This window comes from Lepidochelys kempii, chromosome 26 (assembly GCF_965140285.1).
Source record: "Lepidochelys kempii isolate rLepKem1 chromosome 26, rLepKem1.hap1, whole genome shotgun sequence".
NCBI lineage: Eukaryota > Metazoa > Chordata > Testudines > Cheloniidae > Lepidochelys > Lepidochelys kempii.
In genome coordinates this window covers 2,156,837-2,181,685 of record NC_136405.1, presented here as the reverse complement: position 1 = coordinate 2,181,685, position 24,849 = coordinate 2,156,837, and the positions used below count along the sequence as shown (strand labels likewise).

Below are 24,849 nucleotides of genomic sequence, written 5' to 3'. Positions count from 1 at the left end.
ATATAAGGTCTGCTGCAGTTTCCACGGTATGCATCCGATGAAGTGAGCTGTAGCTCACGAAAGCTCATGCTCAAATAAATTGGTTAGTCTCTAAGGTGCCACAAGTACTCCTTTTCTTTTTGCGAATACAGACTAACACGGCTGTTACTCTGAAACAATAGAAGTAGTAATTATGCTGCAAGAGACTGGCTAGTGAACCACTTCCCTCTATTAGATTATGATCTGAGATAAACCTTACCTGTATTGAAGTAGTTCCTATAAGCTAGTGGTTGTCAACCAGGAGTCTGGGGGCCCCCTGGGAGGGCGACAAGCAGGTTTCACGGGGGCTGCCAACCAGGGCTAGCATTAGACCTGTTGAGGTCCAGGGCAGAAAGCTGAAGCCCCACCACATGGGGTTCAGGGCCCTGAGCTTCGGCCCCGAGCTTCAGCCCCATCCCCTGGGGCTGAAGCCGAAGCCTGAACAAGTTAGTTTTGCAGGGTCCCCTGTGGTGTGGGTCTCTGGGCAATTGCCCTATTTGCTAACCCCTAACACCAGCCCTGGCTTTTATATGCAGAAAACCAGTTGTGGCACAGCTGGACCATGGAGTTTTATAGCATGTTGTGGGAGCTCGGAAAGAGAACCCCGATATAGGCCTCCAATGGAGGATCAAAGCCCCATTGTGGTAGGTCTGGATAGACAGACATCTCCCTTCTTCAGAGTTTAAAAGCTTTATTTTGAGGAAAGGCGCAACTGGGGCGGGTGGAGGGGAAGTAAACTAAGGCAGGACAAAGTAATAGTGATACTGATGCATTTTAATGGAGACAAACCAATGAGTTGCAGCAATCTCAGGTCAGCAGCTGGCCTTTTGGCAGAACGGCTTATCTTCAGCGGTAGATAGATTCCTGCCTTTCCTAGATTCCTGGGAGCCTGCTGAAGTCACAGCCTAGCAGTATGACTTCAGCATCATGGGCCATGATACTCCGACGCAGGCGGGGGAGTCACTGCACGGCGGTGGGGGGGCACGCAGCACGGCACAGCACAGTGATGTCACTGTGCTGCAGTGGGTGACGTCATGGTGTGGCAAGGTGATGTCGCTGCACGGCCTGGTGATGTCACGGCACAGCACATCACGGTGATGTCACTGTGCCGCGGTGGGGTGATGTCATGGTGTGGCAAGGTGAGGTCACGGTAAGGCCCGCTGACGTCACTGCCCCTCCATGGTGGGACGCTGCGCTGCCATCGCCCCTTTCGGGACGGGGAGGGAAATCTCGCGAGAGCCCAGGTGTGAGTTTGGCGCGACTGCGCGGGAGGAAGATGGCGGCGGCGGGAGCGACCGCGGCGGCGCCGGAGGAGGGGGAGGCGGCGGAGGCGGCCGCGGCCCCGGCCGGGGACCCACCGGGACCCCCCGAGCAGGGCGCCGGGGACTCCGAGACCGGGTGAGGCCGGAGCGGGGGCCCCTCGGTTCCCCCGGGGGAGGGGGAGGGGGCGGGGCGCTGCCCCCCCCCGGAGCGGGGGCCCCTCGGTTCCCCCGGGAGAGGGGGAGGGGGCGGGGCGCTGCCCCCCCCGGAGCGGGGGCCCCTCGGTTCCCCCGGGGGAGGGGGAGGGGGCGGGGCGCTGCCCCCCCCCGGAGCGGGGGCCCCTCGGTTCCCCCGGGGGAGGGGGAGGGGGCGGGGCGCTGCCCCCCCCCGAGCGGGGGCCCCTCGGTTCCCCCGGGGGAGGGGGCGGGGCGCTGCCCCCCCCCGGAGCGGGGGCCCCTCGGTTCCCCCGGGGGAGGGGGAGGGGGCGGGGCGCTGCCCCCCCCCGGAGCGGGGGCCCCTCGGTTCCCCCGGGGGAGGGGGAGGGGGAGGGGGCGGGGCGCTGCCCCCCCCCGGAGCGGGGGCCCCTCGGTTCCCCCGGGGGAGGGGGAGGGGGCGGGGCGCTGCCCCCCCCCGGAGCGGGGGCCCCTCGGTTCCCCCGGGGGAGGGGGCGGGGCGCTGCCCCCCCCCGGAGCGGGGGCCCCTCGGTTCCCCCGGGGGAGGGGGAGGGGGCGGGGCGCTGCCCCCCCCCGGAGCGGGGGCCCCTCGGTTCCCCCGGGGGAGGGGGAGGGGGCGGGGCGCTGCCCCCCCCCGGAGCGGGGGCCCCTCGGTTCCCCCGGGGGAGGGGGAGGGGGCGGGGCGCTGCCCCCCCCCGGAGCGGGGGCCCCTCGGTTCCCCCGGGAGAGGGGGAGGGGGCGGGGCGCTGCCCCCCCCCGGAGCGGGGGCCCCTCGGTTCCCCCGGGAGAGGGGGAGGGGGCGGGGCGCTGCCCCCCCCGGAGCGGGGGCCCCTCGGTTCCCCCGGGAGGGGGGAGGGCCCCCACTCCACGGTTACCCCTGGGGCTTCTCACCCTCTCTCTCCTGCCGGTGCAGGGGGGACACCACCCTGGTCGATGTCACCGCCGGCCTGGAGACCGAGTCCTCTAATGGGAAGGATCCCCTAGTACGTGAGTGCTGCTGACCTGGGTCTCTGCGGGGCCTGGGAGGGCAGCGCCGTGGGGTGCCAGCACCAGGTCCCCAGCGGGTTGGGGGAATCCCTTTGGGGCAGGGGCCATTCTTTCCTCTGTTTGTGCAACAGCTGGCATGAGGACAGTCTGATCCCTGATGGAGCCTTTAGACACTGGCACGTTACAAAGCAGGTGTAGCAGTGTGGTGCCCGTGGCACATTGCTCGTGTGTGTGCCCTGCAGTCTGGATCCGGCTCACTACTGCCTTCCAGCTGCCCTGCCTCTGTGCCCGAAAGCCTGGGTGTGTAACCTGTCAGACCATGCAGATGGGTCACCTATGCGCTGACGCCGATGCGCTACATTAGACTTATCCCTGAGGTGTTTTCATTAACCGCAGTGGGGTTGCCCCACAAATGAACTGAATCAATTGTATGTAAAGTACAAAATATTTCCGTGGGCTGGACATAGGCCTGGCAGGTTGTGGAGTCATTAACACCTATGCTAAGCGGGAGTAAAGTTATACAACTGGTGTAAGACCTGGCCTACCAAAGGAAATCTGTATGTATTTTTCTGTGTGGTTGCTCAGAATAAGAATAGAGAACTTAGTAGGTGCCTGTGCCTTGCCTATAGATAGGGCCCCTACCAAATTCACAGTTCATTATGGTCAATTTCACGGTCATAGAATTTTAAGAATAATACATTTCATTATTTCAGCTATTTAAATCTGAAATTTTCATGGTGTTGTAATTGTAGGGGTCCTGATCCAAAAAGGAGTTCAGGGAGGGAGGTGTCACAAGGTTATTGTACGAGCGGGTTGCGGGACTGCCACCCTTCCTTCTGCGCTGCTGCTGGCAGGGTGCTGCCTTCAGAGCTGGGTGCCCGGCTAACAGCCGCTGCTGTCTGGACACCCTGCTCTGAAGGCAGCGCAGAAGTAAGGGTGGCAATACTGCAACTCTTTTCCCCACCCCCCAAAAAAAATAACCCTGCGACCGTCCTGCAACTACCTTTTGGGTCAGGACCCCAATTTGAGAAACGCAGATCTTCCTCAGCAAATCTGTATAGTATAGTATAGGGTAAAAGCACACAAAAGATCAGATTTCACAGTCCGTGATGTGTTTGTCATGGCTGTGAATTTGGTAGGGCCCTATCTGTAGAGTCCAGTGTTGACTGAGCCAGTGCAAAAAAATATAAAAAATGCCTGCAATCGTTTGCAGGCATAAATTTCCTGTGTGTGTGGTGCATTCTTATTTGGTAGCATCTTACAGCCTCTGCCCAGATGTAAATAGATACACAAAGTGTCTGGTGGCAGAGAATCCTGCCCAATGTATTTTCTCTGGTGGTCAAACCTAAAACTTGTTTTTTTTAAATGTTCTTTTGATACTTAATAACAACAAAAAAAGCTTAGTACACCTGGCCTGATTCACCTATTGCTTTGGGAGGAAACTGTCATAAAGATGCTTGAAGAAAACTTTTTTTGTCTTTACTAGTATAATGGGCCTTTATTCGCTGATGATTAGCACAAGAGAAGGGGAAATATAATTTAAAATAGAAAATATTTTCCCTGAGGCACCAGTAAAATGTTACTAGTTAGCTCTCAGTGGCCTGGCAAAGTATGAAATGTCAGAGGTCTTGAAAGACTAAAGTTACATATTGGCTCAGGGACAGCTGCATTCAGACTAGTGATAGAATGAAAATGCTGGAACTGTGAACAATGTGAAGAAATTCAGACTGAAATTTCAAAAAGTTACATTTTAGCAGCCATTGCTGTATATGAAAAATTAAACATGTACTCCTTGAGTCCAGTGAGAGAGATTTTCTCATTTTGGCTTTTATTCACCTCTAAATCTCCCCTCCCTTAACTTACCATGCTATATTGCTCACCTATGCAAAAGCCAATCCTTGATTCAGCAGCTAAAATTGTCACCTGTTTCCATGGAGAAGCTTGTGTGGTTGTCTCTGTTGTCTGATGCCATTCAATAGTTCAGACCCATTCACAGCAGAGTTGTACTTCAACTATTGGCCTTTTGAAGAAATAAGGAGGAATCTTTTGATCCTTTAAACTTTAGCAATCTCTACAGGGGACTGTAATGGACGAAACGTGACTTGATTGACATGGGATTGTTCTTGGCGCTCTGTTTAATCAAGTCCAGACCTGTTAACGCTGTTATGATTGCAGGAAGGTGCTGGGGACAGTTCTGAAGTCTTGGACACTCAGCCGGGTTCAGTGGATGAAGAGAATGGGCGACAGCTTGGAGAGATAGAGCTGCAGTGCGGGATTTGTACAAAGTGGTTCACAGCGGACACCTTTGGCATTGATACTACGTATGTTATAACTCTGTTTAGTACTCTGCCTATAAGATGTTCTTCTCTGCCCGCCCCCCCCCCCCCCAGCACCATGGTATTTTTGTATCTTCCAGAATTTACTCTAAATTCTATTGAACTTCTCTGTAAAATAGCGGTTTGTTTTTTAAGAACAAACTCCAACCCAGGAATGGTATACTTACTTGTGAAATGCTTCTGATTCCAGCTGAGGGAGGCCTCCAAAAAGCACAGTTAACTTAGAGCTAGGGTTGTTCAGGACTAATTTTTGTATCAGTGCAATCACTAAAAATCAAGGAAATTCCCAGTTAAGGCAAACGTAACAACCATATGCACTCACAGACTCCAAAAAGTTAAAAAGCTCAGTGAAGCAGAGCTAAGGAAAATAACATATACAGTAGAACCTCAGAGTTATGAACATCAGAGTTACACACTGACCAGTCAACCACACGCCTCATTTGGAACCAGACGTACACAATCTGGCTACAGAGACCAGAAAGAAAAAAAGCAAATACTGTATAATACTGTGTTAAACATAAACTACTAAAAAAGGGAAAGTTTAAAAAAAAAAAAAAAAAAGACTTGACAAGGTAAGGAAACTGTTTCTGTACTTTTAAATTCAAGATGGTTAAAAGCAGCATTTTTCTTTTGCAGGAAAGTTTCAAAGTTGTATGAAGTCAATGTTCAATTGTAAACTTCTGAAAGAACAAGCTTCATGTTTTGTTGAGAGTTGTGAACATTTCAGATTTATGAACAATCACTGTTCTCGAGGTGTTCATAATTCTGGGGTTCTACTGTACGGCATTACATGAGATTCTGAACATTTTTGTTACATCGCAAAGGTGATGGAGTGAAGAATTTTCTTTATTAAAAGATTCAGATCCTAAACTCAGTCAAATCAATACATTTTGAAAAGATGCTGCCAGGTAGACGAAGTGCTAAATCTAAGTTTTGTTTTGTTTTTGTTTAAACAAAAATGGAAATATTTAGAATGTAAATTCCCTGGGGAAAAGACCTTGTCTTCCTATTTTGTTTGTGTACAGTCTAGCACACTGAGAGCTATGTAAACAATAATAAACAACAGTTTTACATAACACAGATTATTTATCTTTTTCTTACAGTTCTATGAAAAGTCTTTGTTTGCATTTAGACATTCTCTTGAAGTATTTGCAGCCTTGAGCTACTGCATGAGAGATGTGAAACTGACTTAAAAAAGGGGTCAGGGGAGGGAGGAGAGAGTCGGCTAGTTTATATTTGCTGACTGAAGAGCAAAAAGATAGAGACACTGTAAATGGAAAGTAAATTCAATTTGATATTTGAGGTGTCTAAGGAATCTTCTTTTTAAAGGTAACTTTAATGTGTGTTAAATAAAAATTAGTTTTAAAATGGGCTTGGTTAGTGTTTTATGGGGAAGTTTGCTATAGCTATAGACGTACCTTGACTAATCCATGGTTCATTGTTAAAGGCCCCTGAGTTGCTTTCAGCTTACCTTGGTGGCCGAATTTCAGGACTGCTTCTTAAAACAGAAAAATGACATTTAGTCCACATTCACGTTTTCCAGAATTTAATAGTTTTCATTGTTGCTGACACTGAGTTACCAAATCTGATGAAAACATCTGTGAATGTGCGTGGGTGACTTTTTTAATGCAGAAAGAGAGTAATCATTTTCTTTTTCTGATGTAATGGAAAAGCTGTGGATAGTGTCAAATGATTTTGCTGTTTCACAGATCATGTCTGCCTTTCATGACCAACTACAGTTTCCATTGCAATGTCTGCCATCACAGTGGGAACACATACTTTCTAAGAAAACAAGCAAGTAAGTAAAAACAAACACTTACTGTAAAAGCTTGATTTTCTTCCCCTCTTTGAATCTTTGTTGGGGATGGAATGGTCCTGCATGACCTTTGTCCTGTAGCTGATTAAAGTCTATCTGTGGGTCTGGTGAGGATTTGCGGTGCTGATTGCAATACAATGTGCTGGAGAGCTGACTTCTCTAGACCTGGAGGATGCCATTGTGCAAATGAATTTCTTAGGCTGGTAGAATTCTTGCCTTCAGCCCAGGTTCCTTTTGTTTATGAGCACATAACTCGCTCTAGCACCCACATTTCCAAAACTCAGGATATTGTAGATGTGAGGCCAACTAATGGAAGTTCATCTAAGATTAGATCTGCTGTGTTCTTAGTATTTACCAACCTTATGGTTATATATAAATATACTTGACCTTCATCAAGAATGTAACTGTGGTTCTGGTATATTTTTGTTTTGTTTTTAAGATCTGAAGGAAATGTGCCTTAGTGCTCTGGCCAACTTGACGTGGCAGTCAAGGACACAAGATGAGCACCCAAAAACTATGTTCTCAAAAGACAAGGTACAGATATAATTAGACAGTTACACCTGAACGTGAGTTATGACTTGATAAAAAGGGAATTGCCTAGATCCACAAGTTCAGACAAAAATTGACAGTATGAGCTGTCAGTTTGACCAGCTCTGATAGGTCAGTTATAATGTGTATGATCTGGCGTTGAAAGATAGGTTGGCTTAATAAAGTAATTTTAATTCTTATCATATAACTGTTTTAGGGCCTCATTTTATTACCTTTTTTTTTTTTAAATAGGATATTATACCATTTATTGACAAGTACTGGGAGTGTATGACAACGAGACAGAGACCTGGAAAAATGACTTGGCCAAATAACATTGTAAAAACAATGGTAAGTAACTAAAAGTTTAAATTTGCAGAGGATCTTTGTTAATGATTGAGCTGCTTTCTGATAGTATTATTTAATAATAATTAGAATTGAACAAGACAAATAGTCCAGACATTAATACTGTCCCTGTGACTTCTTACTTTGTGGTGTGTATCTACTGTAAATTTTACACAGTTATTCTTGGGCATGACTTGGTCTTCTGAAGGTGTTTTTAACTCCCATATTTCAGTGTAAAGAAAGGGATGTGTTCTTGGTGAAAGAGCATCCAGACCCAGGTAGTAAAGATCCAGAGGACGATTATCCAAAGTTTGGGCTACTAGATCAGGTACGTGATTGAGGCAGGGAGAAAGTTCTCCTTTCTGCACCATGGTTCTCGTGTAACTAATATTAAGAGCATTTGAGCATTAGGACTTTGTATTGCATTGCCAAAGATTGTGGTACATAAAGGTGTGTTTATAAATGTAAAAAGGCACATTTAAGTACACACGTTTGGAATGTATACATGTTGCCTGCTGTTTGACAATGTATTCACAATAAGAAACTGGAGTCCCACCAGGAATTTAATCCCAGGGACCTAGTTAACTTTTCTGATACAAATTCCAATTGTTTGTCCTCTTTAGCACATTCTGTGCAGTTGTGCTGTGCTGCTGTTCCAACTCTGCTGGAGGAACATTCAAGTGGAAAGAATATGGGAATGTTGGGAGTTCCACCCACTAGCTGCCTGGCCAGCCTCAATTACATGATTTGGCAATAATTCTGGAAGGGATGCGTGATAGTCTACTATTGTTGGGTGCTAATGCTTTATTTTCTAGTGTGTGCAAGGGCTTTTAAAAGGTATCTCTGTTTTTATGGCCCTTGTTGAACTCTCTGATGGCATCAAAAATACCCTTTCTTCATGCTGTTCTGGTAACGTTATGATGTAATCTCCTGCCTTTGGCAATGGAGACTATCCTGTTGTTTTCCTCATTCTTTTTGTTGTGATTCACTCAAAATGCAGGCAGGAATCTTGCCTCTGTTTTTAAAAAGCTTGTCCCTCAGCCAGCATGTGTCTAGAATATAGGAAGGCTTAAAATCTCTACTAACTTATGCCTAGCTGTTTATATGAAATATATGGTACACAATCCCAGAGACTGGTAACTTCCTGATGCTATGTGACAGTTTCTTAGCACAAATAAAAATGGCAAGAGCTTGACCCACAGGGGGCTGTGGCTGTGTAGTTTGGGTCCTTTTTATAAAATTAGAAAAAACATAATCATCCCAAGGTATAAGATGCAAGACTTCTGCTCTGAACTTGTTTTATGCCATGCTGCTAAAGTTTCAGTAGCACTTCAGTTCTCGGAAATCCTGAAGAGCAAAAGCTTCTTGCTCAGAATTTGAACCAGACACATGCTCTCAGAATGAGTGGTAAGTACCAACCTGCCCATAAATCTGTAATATTGTTAAACTGAGTTTTTCTTTTTCAGGACCTTGCTAATATTGGTCCAGCGTACGATAACCAGAAGCAGAGCAATGCTGTATCTGCTAGTGGAAGCTTAAATGGCAAGTTCTTTAATTTTACTAAAAGAAAATGTGCTGAATATTTGGGAATATTTCACATTTCTTAAAGTCCTACAGCTGAACACACCCTTGATTATATTAACTTTAACGTTTACAGCTTAATAAATATTAAACACCGACTGGCCTGTATGTAAATAGTCTTGTAACTGCTATTTCCAGGATTTATTGAGCCAACTTAAATCTGTCTTGTTTTTCTGTCGTGATATCAATTAGTCTTTACCCGATCACAGATGCGTAAGATGATCACACTTTTAGACAGCTGGTCATACCATAGTAGTACACGTGCTTGTAAGATAGCTGTTTTAAAACCTGATATCATCACTGAAAACAAAGTGCCTTCCTCTTTCCCTGTCCAACCCCAAAATGTTGATGTTTAATTGTGGCAGAACATTATCCCACAAACTTCCCATTTTCCTCATTCTGAGATTTCAGGAGCACTTGGGAAGCTTTATTCCATTATACATTTCCAAGTAACGATCACTTGCAGCTTAGTGTTCTCTCTCTTAGTGGAATGACCACGCCGATGGAGTAATCTCTTCGGCTCTGTCCATACTAAGAGCTAGAGGAGTGATCGCCTGCTTGCCAACATGTACTCGTGCTGTGGCAGCATGGCTCAGGTGGGTCTGTATTTCCACTGCTGCATCCCTTGTTGCCACGGCTACACAACTATTTATACCCACGCTAGCTCTCCTCCAGCTAGCCTGAGAACTTCTGTGCAAGTTGGGAGTCACTCCCGTAGCTCAAAGTGTAGACATAGCGTTTGTGTGTGAGGCAGACTTTTTACTGTTGCCTAATATAAACTAGCCACCAAAAACCTGCTGGTTGTGCACGGTGTTAAACCCTTTCTCAGTAACCCTACGTGCGTTATCTAGTGCCCAGCCTGAGGTGGTTCTCTTTTTAAACCAAAAAAAAAGAAATTGTGCACCTGTCCATCACTGCAGATCTCTAAAGTGTATATTGTCTCCATTTCATGCACTGGTGATGTTTTACTTTAGTTATTAAAATTTGAGAAATACATGGTGCCACTTCTGTCCCTACAGGTGGAGCCTCTTTGGGAGGTGAATATTTACCTTTCAGCTTCTAAAACTTAAGTATTGTTGTGGTTTGGAAAAGCTTTTTGCTCAATTGTCTTAGAAGCTAAAGTGAAGTAAAAATCTAAAGCGTGTCCTAAAAATGATTGCAGTAATATTTAATATGAAACTGTAATTCCAGTTTTTAATGTTTAGCAGTTAGAAGCTTTTAAATTGTCATATTCTGCCTCACATGACTGATATAAAGTGTCTTTCACTTTAATTTGTTCTCTTGTGTAGGATTCAATTTTGATTTGATACCAAACTCAAGTTCAGAATGTAAGAACTGGCTTCTGAAGAATTGGTGTATTAAACACAAGCACAAAATTTACACTGTGCTATTGGTCAGGTAAAATTCAGACATGCTAGGGTAGCTTTAGTTTTGCGATTTATAAACCTACTATGACAAACGAAGGCGTTAGTAATCTGCAGTATAGCTACGGACAAGTGCAGTTTAGATCAGTTCATGTTTGTGCAGAATATGATATCCCCTCAAAGATCTCAATCCCTTACACTGCAACAGGTATGCTGATAATTTAAAAGCTTGCTACTTCTTACAGTACACTACGCAGTTGTTAAACGTGTTTCACTGCAGTAGAGCAAAATTGTGTATTCTTTCATTTTTAGGTCAGTAATGTAAGTAAGCTATATTTTTCCTCCGAGGATGTGATTTATTTTATCACTTAAATAATAAATATATTCAATACAGGTTCAAAGTAATTTGGTTTAGCAAATACATTAAAGGAGTTAGACACTATTTGGCATAATTCTGGTGTTAGATGTTCAATGTTTTGTCTTACCCTGCAGTTTGATGAAACTAGTGTTGAAGACATTAATATTAACATGAAATGCCTTGCTCTTAATATTTACATTGCAAACAATAACAATTTTGGAAACACTGCAGAGAAACACCTTTTATTGCTTTTTTTTTTCCCCATTTTGGTGTATTTCATTTTCTATATTGAACTTAACGTTAAGTGCTTACTGCTGAAGCAGATATTGTGTGTCAAAGTGTATTGCAGGCATATTGTAAATCATTGAGACAACTGACAGTCTGCTTAAAATGGGAAAAAAGTCAACTTTGGGAGCGCGGTTACTTCTGCAAAAACAAATTAAATCCGTTGTCCTTGTGTGTTTGGAACTTCCATGAAAGTGTGTCAACATTTGTTCTCAAACTAAATATACAAATGATACCATTTGAAAAGAAAACTATGGGCAAGTAAAGATTTGTAATTCACGTAATAAAATTGTTGAGTTTCCTCTTGTTAAATGCGTTTTGATAAACTGACTTTATTATCCACACGTTTCTCTTAAAACTGATTAGAGACTGAAGATAAATTTTCTTTTGCTAGATTAGTTTTCTCTGAATGGTGTCAGTGTCAAACTTCTATATAGAAGTTGAATGTTTTTTGTTTAATGAAGCCATTTGATAGTGACACACATGGAGTTTCTGCACTCATAGATTCCTTCTATAACCAACCATTGCATATAAAGCACTAGCTGATGTGGATTTGTGGTAATTTCTCTCCAAAGGGGGCATTCCAGCAGGAGGTAGTGGGAAAGGAAGAGGAGCAAAACGCAAACAGCAAGATGGAGGGACCACAGGAACAGCCAAGAAAACCAGAAGGTAAATAGAAAGACACAGGCTAAGTGAAATAACTTAACAGTGGCAGGCGGACAAAGTACAGGAAAATATAGGGAACACTCTTGTATCGGCCAGGGTTGTGAGGATGGTCTGTCTTAATGACAGAATAAGTGCCTCCCATCTTTGACGCAGTTCTGCACGTGCTATTTGGAAATTAAGAGGGTGCAACCTTGTTATAAACTTTAATCTCCCACCATTCAAACTAACATTTTGATATAATCTGTCCTCACGCTAAGATATAGACCATCATATAATATAAACTTCCTGTATGTGAATATATGCCCACCTGGTTTAGAAACTGTCACTTTGAGCACCACTTAAGATCATCACCAGTGGGAAGGTGTAGTCATCTGCATGTCTGTAAAAGGCAGTGAAGGGGAAAGTATTTGAAGGGTGGCTTTGCTTAAGTTAGAATGTTGTTCGTGTGGGTGTGTGGTTCCTGCCAATTATGCTGAAGTCAATGCTAACATTTTTCCTTGTGCTTCTTCCAGTGACCCCTTGTTTTCTGCTCAGCGCCTGCCACCTCACGGTTACCCTCTGGAGCACCCCTTTAATAAAGATGGATATCGTTACATTCTGGCTGAGCCTGACCCCCATGCGCCTGATCCAGAGAAACTGGAGCTAGACTGCTGGGCAGGAAAACCTATTCCTGGAGATCTCTACAGAGCATGCCTATATGAACGAGTCCTCCTAGCATTGCATGACCGAGGTAAGCTGGATAGCCAGCTCCCCACATGAGGGATCTTCTCTGTAACCTCACTGTCTTGGTTACTAAAGCTTCAAGACATAATTGTGCTGGGAAACAGACATGGATGTTAAACTGAGCTTCGCAATCTTTGATCGGTTTGCTCACCCGCTTGTTAATCACAAATCGCATCTGTCTTTCTAACTACTGTAGCACCTCAGCTAAAGATCTCCGATGACAGACTGACCGTTATTGGAGAGAAAGGATACTCTATGGTACGAGCCTCGCATGGGGTGCGGAAGGGAGACTGGTACTTTGAGATATCTGTGGATGAGATGCCTCCAGACACAGCTGCCAGACTTGGCTGGTCGCAGCCGCTAGGTAAAGTAATTGCTGAAGACCCCTTAACAAAGCAAAGCTTCCTGCTTCTGTTTTCATTTCCTGCATTTTGAGTAGCTCAGACCCCTGAACAATAAGCCCAAGTACTAACGAGAGGGGAAGTCGATGTTGATTGGTTACGGAAGTGCTAGAACCCTTAAGTGTATTTTTCTGAGAATGTGATTGGAGCAGGACTGGTGCAAACCCTTTGCAATATTGTGTAGTGAGTCATAGTGCCCGAGCACCTAGTTTTCTGCTTGAGTACAGATTAGTCCTGCAGATTCTTGGCTTCACTGTTGCTTGCTGGGCCTTGCTAATCATTTAGGGTTTATTAACTCCTCCTAGCCCAGTTCAACAGTCCGTGCCATAGTTTTAAGAGCCAACAGCAGGTGTGTCGTGAATATTTATGAAGTAAATATTTTCAGTATTAAGTGGAAAACTTTGCACTGAAACCCATAGAAATATGTAGCCTGGATGGAAAAAATGTCTCGTACGATTAGATGTTAGTGCCTGGTAACCCGAGCTGCTTGTAGAAACAGTTACTTTCATGCAAGGTCCTGAAGAAAAGGGTCTGGTGCTTCCAGGGCTGACCTCTGGTTTTCTACAGGGAACCTTCAGGCTCCCCTAGGCTATGACAAGTTCAGTTACTCCTGGCGCAGCAAGAAGGGAACAAAGTTTCATCAGTCCATAGGCAAACACTATTCAGCTGGCTATGGGCAAGGAGATGTACTGGGTTTTTATATCAGTCTTCCTGAAGACACAGAGACTGCAAAGTCACTGCCTGATACCTATAAAGATAAGGTAAGCTGGATTCCTCTAGGCTGTGCCTAGCTGGTCTCAATTTGTTTAACTATACCAGACCTTGGCTATGCTAAACGGGGCCCGACACTTGAATATGCAGTAACCCACAGTGGAAAATGGGCTTGTCCAAACCTCAGTCTTGCAGTTGCCCAGGCTCTATGATGAACCAGCATCCCTCTAACTGAATGGGAGGCAAATAATGATGTGTTAACTCTTACCACTGACTAAGGAAGTAGCATGGTGTGAAGGTCTGGAGGACTAGTTTTAAAAGCCCCAAATGCCTTACAACAGTCCTTACCTCAATTCCAGATGCTACAAGCGAGGGTCAGATGAGCTTGACTACCTCCCAGTTATTCAGTAAGGCACATCAGTGTCTTGGTTCCATGAATGTGCCAATCTACAGAAATGCTGCCAAGGGGACTAGTTCAGAATTCTTATTCCATACTTAATGGAGCCTCATTTGTCATTGGTGATCTGACGTTTGTTATATCTGGGTCTCCAGTTGCCAGGGGCTTGTGTACTAACCAGTCCTATCGCATCTGTCTACCATTAATTAGAATATTACTAAAAGTAATGGTGTGAATGTCTTGCAGACCTGGATCTGTTGCTTACCTTTTTTAGGCTTTGATCAAGTTCAAAAGTTACTTGTATTTTGAAGAGAAGGACTTTGTGGATAAAGCAGAGAAAAGCCTAAAGCAAACTCCTGGAAGCCAAGTAAGTTGGATGTCTGGAGTGGGGTGGAAACTTGAGCCCAGACACTTTAGAAATCCATAGAGCACCACCAATCTCTTGAACAGGTTCACTGTACAGTCCTTGGCAGATTTTCACTTAAGATTCTTGGTGTTCATTTATTTGAATCTTATCACACAGTTTTACAAAGATGTCAAGTTGGATGGTCTCTGTTAGGCTTACATAGACTTGAATAAGCAAGCAATAGACTTGAATAAGCAAGCAATGCAGCTTGGGTTACACCTTCTTTGACCTGTAATAACACTGCAGCTAGTTATGTTTTGTGGAATGCAAGACTTTAGACTAACTTATTTTTCAGTCACAAATGGACAAAGCATCTTGCAAAATGAAGCAAAGAGAGAGTTGCTAACAGAGCATAAAGCCTAAATGCATAAGACAACAAATTGGGGGAGGGCGGCTACAAATAATGTAGGGCTAGTCAGTAAAGCATGAACACCTCTTGATTCCGTTACTGTTTCCGTTTTGCAGATAATCTTCTATAAAAATGGTGTCAGCCAAGGAGTTGCCTTTAAAGAGATTTTTGAAGGTGTTTATTTCCCGGCCATTTCTTTGTATAAGGGCTGCACGGTAGGTACAGGTTGTGGTGCTCGGGGGGCAGAAAGTGAATTATTTGTGTTGCAGTAGTGTGTAGGAAGTCCAGTCATGGAGCAGAACCGCATTGAACTAGGCAATGTGCAAACACAACAAAAAGGGTCCCCACCTATACCAGTGTACATTCTGAACGTGCATTCGGGGAGGAGTCAAACAGAACTAAGATTATTCCAGTGATGTGGGCCTAGTGTTTTCAGAGCACTCTTGCAGTAGCTCATCTGCCTACTGTGGGCTGCAAGTAGATGTATAAAGAGACTCCACTTGAAGCTGCTCTTAACTTTAGTTCTGTTACATCACTAATCTCCATAAAGCTGAAGCAAAGCATTTACCTGTGGTGAGTGAGATCCTAGCTTTCCATGTCACCTAAAACCACCCAGCCTGTTAAATGCTGAGTGAGCAATTTCCCTTGCTATCTGTTTTTTAGTTTCAGAGTAACAGCTGTGTTAGTCTGTATTCGCAAAAAGAAAAGGAGGACTTGTGGCACCTTAGAGACCAATTTATTTGAGCATAAGCTTTCGTGAGCATCCGATGAAGTGAGCTGTAGCTCACGAAAGCTCATGCTCAAATAAATTGGTTAGTCTCTAAGGTGCCACAAGTCCTCCTTTTCTTTCTGTTTTTTAGTATTACTTTGCTTCCTGTTGTGCACATCCATCTGATGCTAAATAGATCTATCTCCCTGTCACAGGTTTCAGTAAACTTTGGACCGTACTTCAAATACCCTCCAAGAGATATCACTTACCGTCCCGTAAGTACTAATTCATAACTACATCTGCTTTTTCTTGTGCTGTTAACATGGTATAGGGTTTAAATTCAACTTTTGTACCTCCATTCTGTCAGCAAGAGAGCTTAAGATTATGAGTGGACCACTCAGTTGTCACCTGGCTCTCTTTTGGAGGGTGGCAAGGAGGCATTAATAGTAACTTTCTGCTAACTTCATTAGGACAGCTACATTACCAAGGTGTGTATTTGAGCAACATTTTGTTGAGGGGAAATATACACTGGGTTTTAAAAGTCCAAAAGCACCATGTTAGTTTGAGGTACTTGATGGATCCTGCTAATTATTTCCCTGTAGTTTACATGTGCAACCTTAGACTATGTGCTCGAAGTGCAGTTCCTAAAACAAGGCACTCTTCACCTCAAATATTTACTGGAAGTAAAAATTAGGGGGAAAAAATCTAAAATTTTTCCCATTACCCTGTATTGCAGACTCCTACTTCTGACTCTATTGAGAGCAAGTTAGAAAAATCCAAAGAGGGATTGGACATTTACTTGGTTAACATGAATTACTTCTTTTTTGAACTAGAGTATATCTTTCAAAAAACATGGTCACATTATCCCACATCTGCCTCCAGTCCCTTATATTGAAGCATCTAGACTAAACTGCCCTAGGAATTGCCAGACTGGATCAGACCAATGTCTTCAAATGTTAAGGTTGCATCTAAAAATATTGGGGAAGGTAGAAAGCGGCATTTTGCCTCTAAGGCGATGCTTCAGAGAGCATGTCAACTCCAGTGTTCCATCGGTGAAAGTATGACCCCGGTCACAAATGGAAGGTATTGCATCAGGTATTCCTTGAACTTTCCTTTGTCCACCAGCTCTCTACTTTGAAAAGAGCGTACGCTTGCCAACCTTATTGTGTGGTGGGGGATTTAAGTGCTTTTTCCAATAAATCTTAAGGAATTGGTCTAAAGAACTCTTAACAGGTATTAAAACAGATGGATGAGCTAGATTAGAGTGGGTGAAAGCCCTGGATGTGGATTTCATTGCTTAGTGTAAGACACTGGTAGTTTAAGGATTATTGCCTTTTCCATAGGGTATATTTAGCAGAAAATGTTCCTTGAAGGCAGTTGTGCCCATTGCTATATACACAAAGAGTTGTGTGACAGAAGTTAGGAGTCTTTATACTGAAGTTAACCCATTTCCCATCAGAGAAGTGATAGAAAACAGCACAGTGCTAAGCTGTGCCCTGCACCCCAAGTAATTAAAGCAGGGCTGCTGTAATCTCGTCTCTTCCCCTTCCCGACAGCTAAGTGACATGGGCTGGGGTGCTGTTGTAGAGCACACATTGGCAGATGTCCTGTATCATGTGGAGACCGAAGTTGATGGAAGACGAAGCCCACCGTGGGAGCCCTAGAGGAGATGCTGTATATACAGATTTCTTAAACACTGGACAGACATGGTTTATTTCTAGAGAATTGGAACATCACTACTTTGTAACGGATGAACCAGGCTCAGCTGCTACCTAACTGGCAGGTATTTATAGAGGGCTTGGGTTATTGGTAGTGGTAGGTGTACGCTATATTTTGAAAACCCAACCTGTATTGTGCTACTCAGTGGTGTCTTCTGGAGTTTTCAGCTAACTGTATTTTTAACAAGTTACTGGAGTGAGTATTTGATTGTATCACAACTGCATTTAATATCCAGATTAGTCACTGCACCAGGAGTGGGCAATAGCCATACAGCCCTGCTTCATCATACATTTCAATTGAGCAGTTGTAGCCAAATACCTTCAACACAGATGCTTATACTAAACTGTGTTAAGGATTTTTAAAACTGTAAACAGCTTCCATACAAAGGGATCTTGTTGTACCAAAACTAAAGTTATGGGGGAGAGATTGTGATTTTTATATTAACTGGCAACCAGTTTAAAATAAACGTTCCCCAAGCTTGTTACATCTTTTGTCTGTTTTATGGCTAAAGACTTAACAAACCTCCTTAGCCAGAGTAGCATATGTGATGTGCTCTTAGCTTGACCCCCCTTTCTCCAGGCATTGTAGGAAACAGTGCACCAGCCTTATCCTGTATAGGAGTGAGTCAGAGTGCACTTTCACTTAGTCCTAAGAACTGGGCAGCTGAGTTTAAATGTATACTGCAGGGGCTATTCACTAGAACTGTGCTTACCTGATGTAAGTTAAGGTTTGACTTGCAGAGACCAACAGCAGCTGTAAGCTACTTTTCAGGCCTTATGGCACTAACAAACCATCTAAAGGTTTATTTTGTTGTGGGTAGAGAGAGAGAGCAAGCTAAGTTAAGATGAAATTCCAGGGCCCAGGCTTTCAAGCATATTTAGATAAGTTAGTTATCCAGTGCCTGTAAAACACTACCTTGTCCTGGAGGAGTGTGTCTCTAATCACAGTGGTTTGTCTTGGTGCCTAGCAGCACATATAAGACAAGTCTCTTTTTCCCACTCACACTACTAATAATGGAGAGTAAGGCTTTGTATGAAGTTGTTACATTTGCACTCTGTGGTCTGGATAAAGAGAGCCAGGCAAGAATTTTAATCTTTTTCAGCTATATATTTTAAAAGTATCTATACATCTTACATCAAAGTGGATTATTTAAACTGAGTCAGTACATTAGGCTACTACAGAATTACACTGAAATATTTGCAGAGTTCTGCATAGCAACAGTCTTATCTCAGCAGGGTACAGGAACTGGTTGGTTCTAGGGAAGTCAAGCATTGCTTAAGATTTCCCTACTGGATAAGGAACCCCCACCCCCTAAAATAAACTTGCTTAGAGCTCCATGGTCAGAGAATAAATATTAAATAGTCCATTATGCATGAAAAATAAATACCTGCAAACTGGCTTTATAAATTAACTTCCTACAGCTGAATTCCACTGAGTGCAAAATGAATGCTGGTGTATTGGGTTCTTAGGTAAAAGTGTAAGCTTACAAAGATGCACTGTCCTACGATGTTAACTGTATAAAATGTCTTATGAGAAATCAAATCAGACACTATCCAGCCTATTCAAAACTAAGACAAGTTATTCCTGCCCACTTTCAGAGGGGGCTGTGTAAGTACATGCTAAATTTGTACCCAACAGACCAGGGCTGCTTAGAGTTCGCTGACAGAAAAGAGCAGCAAAGTAACTTACATTGGCACATTTAAATTAAACAAAGCTAGCTTGGTATAAATTGGCAAATCTCCCTTTGCACTAACAATTCAATAATAGGATCTGCACAGGGATTGATTTTTTGGATATTGCAAGATGCCTTGAGTTATGTATTAACCCTATAACTCACTTCTGATCTTAAAGCTAAAAAGTGTGTTCCTGTACAGCAAGGGTTAACCTGGAGCTCTCGACATCCAGCCCCTGTTTGATCAGAAGTAGTTTCGCTGTGAAACTATCACAAGCTGTTGCAGAGCACAGAGCAGTAGCCTTTTCAGTCAAACACACCTTCTGGGGGATTTTGAAGTGGCTGCCTACACCACCAAGTCTGATATGTTCAGCTAAGAAGGGAGCCCAGCAAACTCAATGCAGCATTAGAAACCTTAACCCATTCATTTACCCCAGAAAAGCCCCAAAGCATGTCTCAGGTAACACTACACAGGATAATCACCTCTGAGGCGAAATCTAAGCATCAGATAGGCTTCTGGCTGTTGCTGAAGGTTAATAGTTCTTGAGGGTTCAGCAGCTGACAGCAGTTGGAGTAGCCAAGCGCTTGCGCAGGTGGTTGGCAAAGTCCACCTGGGTCTGGGAAAGGACTTGGTTGATTATCGTCTTAGGCAGCCAGCCCTGAAAAAGAAGAGAGCAGGCATGTGTTAAAGCAGAGGTATTTACTGAGCCTAAGGAGTAGGGGGTTGGAGGGAGCCAACCTTGCATCTTAAGTTGCAATGAGATTGACAAGTGGATTGGGATGAAACATGAACCACTTTTCTGGTTGGAAAGAGCTGGAACTATGAAATAGTTTTCACCTGACCCACACGGGGAATGACTTCAATCAGGAGAATTTCATTTCAAGAAGTTAAGCAGCTGCTCCTAATTTCCTGACCTTAGACAACCACCCCCTTGAGAGGACTCATTTATACTGTTTGAATGAGGTTCCGTATGAGCACTTACCTTTAGGTCAATGCTGAGTAGCCAGGTTAACTTGGTCTGTGAAGGATTTTCAGGCAGTGGATGGAGAACCATACAGGTGGGACCGTTCTCAGCTCTGGAGAAGGGCAGGAAAACATTGCATTAGGAAACTAGGGACAAATGATTTACCATCCAAATGTGTGAGAGTCAGTTTTAAAGGCAGGAGGGTGGCAATACCTCACCTCTCAGGCTGGAGTTTGCTACAGAGCCCTAGAAGATGCTTCAGCGTGCTCCCAGCAGCCAGAAATTTCCCATGGCACAAGGCCAGGTAGCAGGACTTGGCCACGAGTCTTTCTGCTGATTTAAGTCTCTCTAGCCCTTGACTGCCAATTTTTTTTAAAATTCAGGTTAAATAAAGAACTTTGAAGACTATATCTGCTTAATGGAGGTGTGTAATGAGTACTTGTGCCAAGCCTGGCTGCTACCCCCATGCTCCTTCCTGGAGTTAAATTTAAAAGTTGCCTACAGCCTAGAATGAGTGTTGAGAAAGAAGGGTGCATTTACTAGAGGAGAGAGAGACAGTACCAGTCAAAAAGGGGCAGGGGCTGGGGGACCTTAGAGTCCTGCCTATTTTACACATTTGAATCTTTGTTGGTAATGGGGATGAGATATCAGATCAGTTCTCTGCCACTGAAGAGTGAAATGCTGTAGGGGCTTTGAGCTTAGTAAAGGGACATTAGGTGAAATTTAATAGCGTGTACTATGCAGGAGGTCAGACTAGATGATTTAATAGTCTCTTCTGGCTGTGAAGAGCCTCCTGTTTCGTGGCACGTAAGGCCAGGAGGCCCCAGGAGGTGGGTTGAGGTACATAGGAGGGCAGGCTAGAGCATCACCTAGATACCTGTACAGTAGAACCCGGGTTAGCTGGCCTAAGTGGGATAAACCAGAGAATGGGAAAAGCAGTGTGGCCTAGTAGCCACAGGAGAGATTGCCAGAGTCTAGCCCTTTAGTCCTGGTTGTTTGGTGAATGCCAAGAGCCAGTTAAGGGAGGACTGGGGAAACGGCATGCTACAGACTACAGGATTTCAGTCCTTGGGGAGAACATGAGGTTTGACCACTGCCTGAGGCCCCAGTGATAGCAGGGACTTGCTAATGGGACAAGATAACAGCTCAAGCAAGCTTGAAATGTATAAAATAGGCAGGACTCCAAACTAACATACTCGCCTCTTTTACAGCCCTCCTCCCACCCCAGGCTGGTAGCAGGAGCCTCTGTACTTTGGTACATCAGCAGCTCCCAGACTGGCAGACGTCCATGGGCTAGCTCTGCTCAAGCTGTTACTTCCAAACAGCAACCAGGCCATGGCCTCTTGGGTTAGCCACCCCCCGGCACCGTACTCGGGCAGCTGCGGCCACACTGCTATGTGCACCCGAGCTGGGAATGGCGCCTCCCCCACGCTGTGCAGATGTGCCCTTTCCTGGCTGTCCAACTACTGTAGCTTTGGCTCCAGGTTTGTAAAGCAAGACAACAGCTGGAGGCTTCCCTACCTTATAAATCCCTTCTGTTCTGGCATCGCTCCATAGTTTGTGGCCATCCCTGCCAGGACACACGTTGAGCCACGTCTTCTAGAACACCGCACGCTGACGAAGTCCCGTGGTCCCACCACATTGCCAGGCGTGGCCGCAGCAGTCTCATGGGTTATCACGGTATCTTTCCCAATCTTCTGGAGAATCTGGAGGGTGACAGTTACACAACGTTAGGCAGAGCCAGCGTAACGGGGCTGTTTACACATTCAATAGCCCGTGGGTCGTGGTGTGTGTCTGTGCCACACTTCTCTCTCGGGCTCCCTGTACTAGGAATCGTGCAATGCATTTAATAAAGTTCTGTGCCTCCCCCAACCACAGCCTGCTAGGTCTACCTCATTGGCTCTGCAGTCCTGCAACACTGAGGGGGGAAATGGATTTCGGTATTCAGCGCTCTAGGAGCAAGCTGTGCTGTGTGAGATGTGGCAGTCAGTCAGGCAGCAGGCCACCACTGTTACCACTTCAGTAGATAAAGGACACCCACCCCCTTGCAATAAGATTCCATAACCTCCACCTGGAAACATGTTGCTGAGATAAAGAACTGGACTTCTCCCCTTTGCTGACACCTTGTGGCTATTGCCTATCAGCTGCACAGCGGAGCCAAGATAACGGCTTAAGCTTGGAGCTGGCATTCAAAGGCTGGAACACCCTTCGGGCCAGCTGTATTTACCCCTTTGGGCACATTAGAGGTTTCTCTCTTTAAAATATATAGTAGAAAACCCCTTTATTTTACTGCTTAATCATAAAGGCCCCTCTTCAGCAAAGCATGTGCTTAAGTCCTTGGCTGCATCGGGGCCAAAGCAAGCATTCCTCCCTCTTCGGAGAACGCATGCAGTTGAGTCTCTCACCTTGATTTCCTTGATGCTTGGATTCCAGTCTCCCATCTGCTCCATTCTTTCCACCAACTCATCATACACAGAGTTCAAGGGCTGGTCCACAACCACCTCTAGCCGAAATACCTTCCCAACGTCTGGGAGCATCTTGCTCAGCACTTTGTCCCCATTCCCCTACAGGAAGTCAAAGCCCCAAAGAGTTAGTATTCCCAGTAGGTGCAGTTGAAAAAGGACAAGTCAGAAATCACCACAAGTCAGAAATTGTACCGCTATGGTCTCAGTTTTCCAGCCATCCTGTTCCCCGAGGATGCTGAGCGATTTCTGAAGGGCTTCCTCTCCCTGTTTAATGTAGGACATCTCCACTTCACTGAACGGCTTCTCCTCCAACCTGGAGCCTGAAAGGGGTTGGAGTAGAGGGTTTTACTTGGGCATTTATACAGTGCTGGTTGCAGCTCTGTCCTCTCACCAAATCACCACTGCAGTACACAGGACCGAATACTTAGCTGAACTAAGTAACCTTTCCAGTTCAGCACCGGTGCTGGGGGGCTTAGGAGTGATGCTAGTTTCCTGCTATCTTTCTGTATTTAGATTTTGCAGCATAGGCTGTGCATTTCTATATGCATCAGCAGGTCTGAGTCTATACCACAGCTGCAGCCTCTTAAAGGACTTGGGCCTCAATCCTGCTCCCACTGGAGCCAGGTGCAAGTCTATCAGGCTTGGATCACCCCCTTTGCTTGTCACTGTACATTTGACTATGGTAAGACTATGGTACTTACTAAGTAAGGAGCTCCTCCTGCGAACTTGGTTGATCCATTTACTGGGACCAGGGCCAGCAAAGGCGAGTTTATTCAGTTCCTGGCTGATGGCAACAGCAGCCTGCCTCCTCAAGCCTTGAAATGAGAGGGTAAGATAGAAGTGAAAAGAGCTACGAACTTCACAGTTTACTTTTCATGCTTCACTGTTTGTGACCCTGCCTGAAGATAAAGCTGTTCCTGGCCAATTTCCTCCCATCAGGCCCATGCTGATCCTTCTTTTAGTTTTATTTACTTTCCATCATCACCGGCTGGGTCAGTACATCTACAGAAAGAAGGTTTATCATCATCCACACCCAGTTGAAGCAGCAGCATGTGTATACAGCAGCTACATTTGGTTTGCTTTGGATTTCTGCAAGCGTGGTGGTCTTTTAAAAGAAAATCAATGTAGGCCCTTTCCCAACAGAGTCACAATTGTAGTTGGGGACCATATGTGGAGCCTAGGACGTGCAAAACATGGGGAAGGGGGACTAATCACATCCTTGGGGGGGGGCGCTCTAGAATCCAGCAGTTCACCATAGCGGAAAATTCACTTTACACTGAGACTAGAAGCTGTTTTAGAAACTCTGCCTATACAGCATGCTGGGATTGGAGAGCAGTGTGTGCACCACCACACCAAGCAGAAGGGAGGCAGACTTCTGCCAAGCCTGCAGAATGACTTTTGCCAAAGAAATGTGTAATCTAGACCTCAAACTGATCCCTAGGTCCAGCAGAAACCGAGACATCCAGAAGCCAAGAAGAGTCTGTTGGAAGTTTTTCTCTCTCTCTCCAGCAGTTTGGAAAAGAGAGCCAATGGTTAGCATTGGAGTGGATAATCTTAAGTCCTTTCCATGTGAGCTCTTCAAGGCAGGGAGAATGTTTTATCTATACATAGGTACATTTATGGCACTATAAATAACAGCCTCCATGGAAACAGAGGACTGTTCTGCATTCAGAAACAGGCATACCCTTCCCCCGTTGAGCTGGAAAGAGTCTCCTGGCAGCAAAAATGGGAGAGGTGAATAGATTTTAAGGCCAGCTGGAACCACTGGGGACATGGGACAGACCTTTAACTCCAAGGGAACTACGACAATTTACACCAGCTGAGGGTCTGAGCTGCGTAACACACAGCAGAGAATTCCCCCAGTGATCCCTGCTGGCTTCCTGGGTGGTGAGCAGGGCACAGAGCAGGGGTGCCTCTTGCTGCCCAGTGCTTGGGGCAATCAGGTGTCGCAGACAGAGTAACCGTAATAGAAATAAACATCACTACTAAGGAGCAAGAAATGAGGCACTTTGAATCCACAGCAATGGGGCCTTCAAGCCAGCCGCCCCCAGCCCAGCTCCTAAGGCAGCTGCTGCCCCAGTGACAGCTGCACACCCCCCTCACCGGTCATGTTGCGCAGATGCCTATAGGAGATCCCGGCACACAGTTTGAAAGTTGCTGGCAGCATTTTTCTTTTCTGGTTGCAGCTCAGGCTTCCAGCGTCAGTGTCTCCAGGGCTGCCTCTGCTGGACTAGCGCTTCTCTGCTGCAGCTCTCCTCACTCACAGCCTTAAATACTCCCGCTGAAGGATGCTGGTTAGTCAGCAGAGAGATAAGAAAAGACATCACTTACCCAGGCCTGCGGGGGGCCAAGGCCAAACCCTTCTCATGCATCTGTCATGTGGGCAGCGTTACAAGAGGCAAAGCTGATTAAGGGAACAGACATATCCTCCCTTGGCTACGTTAACTCTCTGCAGCCAACCAGACGTTCTCTCTCCAGAGCGACGGCTGAGCATAGTTAGCTGGACCTAGTCCCAAAGCAAAGGCCGCCAGCAGGCCAGTGCTTGGAGACCCTGCTGAACTATGAGTACCGATAGCCTGGCGCCACCCAAATGCAGGTGTCCAGCACACTGTGAGAGC

General features: G+C 45.3%; 2 protein-coding genes across 8 annotated transcripts; one reads left to right on the top strand and one right to left on the bottom strand.

Moving 5' to 3' along the window:
• The first annotated feature begins 1,252 nt into the window (after positions 1 to 1,252).
• On the top strand, positions 1,253 to 21,638 carry ASH2L (ASH2 like, histone lysine methyltransferase complex subunit). Of its 7 annotated transcripts, none has more exons than XR_012156315.2 (17): positions 1,254 to 1,416; positions 4,614 to 4,759; positions 6,484 to 6,572; positions 7,030 to 7,124; positions 7,371 to 7,466; positions 7,693 to 7,788; positions 8,927 to 9,002; positions 10,061 to 10,078; positions 11,624 to 11,717; positions 12,227 to 12,444; positions 12,634 to 12,801; positions 13,406 to 13,599; positions 14,221 to 14,313; positions 14,818 to 14,916; positions 15,626 to 15,685; positions 16,967 to 17,193; positions 20,978 to 21,638. XR_012156315.2 is itself a non-coding variant. In XM_073325246.2 (17 exons), exons 1-17 carry the CDS (start codon positions 1,295 to 1,297, stop codon positions 17,072 to 17,074), a joined length of 1,842 nt encoding a protein of 613 aa, XP_073181347.1. In that variant the 5' UTR covers positions 1,255 to 1,294; the 3' UTR covers positions 17,075 to 18,785. The 7 variants fall into 7 exon arrangements, 5 of the variants coding, with proteins under 5 accessions (XP_073181346.1, XP_073181344.1, XP_073181348.1 ...); XR_012156316.2 differs by lacking the exon at positions 20,978 to 21,638 and adding an exon at positions 20,150 to 20,693; XM_073325246.2 differs by lacking the exon at positions 20,978 to 21,638 and adding an exon at positions 2,365 to 2,434 and having other exon boundaries at positions 1,255 to 1,416; positions 16,967 to 18,785.
• Positions 18,044 to 24,791, bottom strand: STAR (steroidogenic acute regulatory protein). The gene is made up of 7 exons (XM_073325256.2): positions 24,335 to 24,791; positions 22,933 to 23,046; positions 22,424 to 22,551; positions 22,172 to 22,330; positions 21,288 to 21,472; positions 19,785 to 19,878; positions 18,044 to 19,460 (listed from the first exon to the last, which is right to left on the bottom strand). Exons 1-7 carry the CDS (start codon positions 24,396 to 24,398, stop codon positions 19,353 to 19,355), a joined length of 852 nt encoding a protein of 283 aa, XP_073181357.1. The 5' UTR covers positions 24,399 to 24,791; the 3' UTR covers positions 18,044 to 19,352.
• Positions 24,792 to 24,849: the final 58 nt, after the last annotated feature.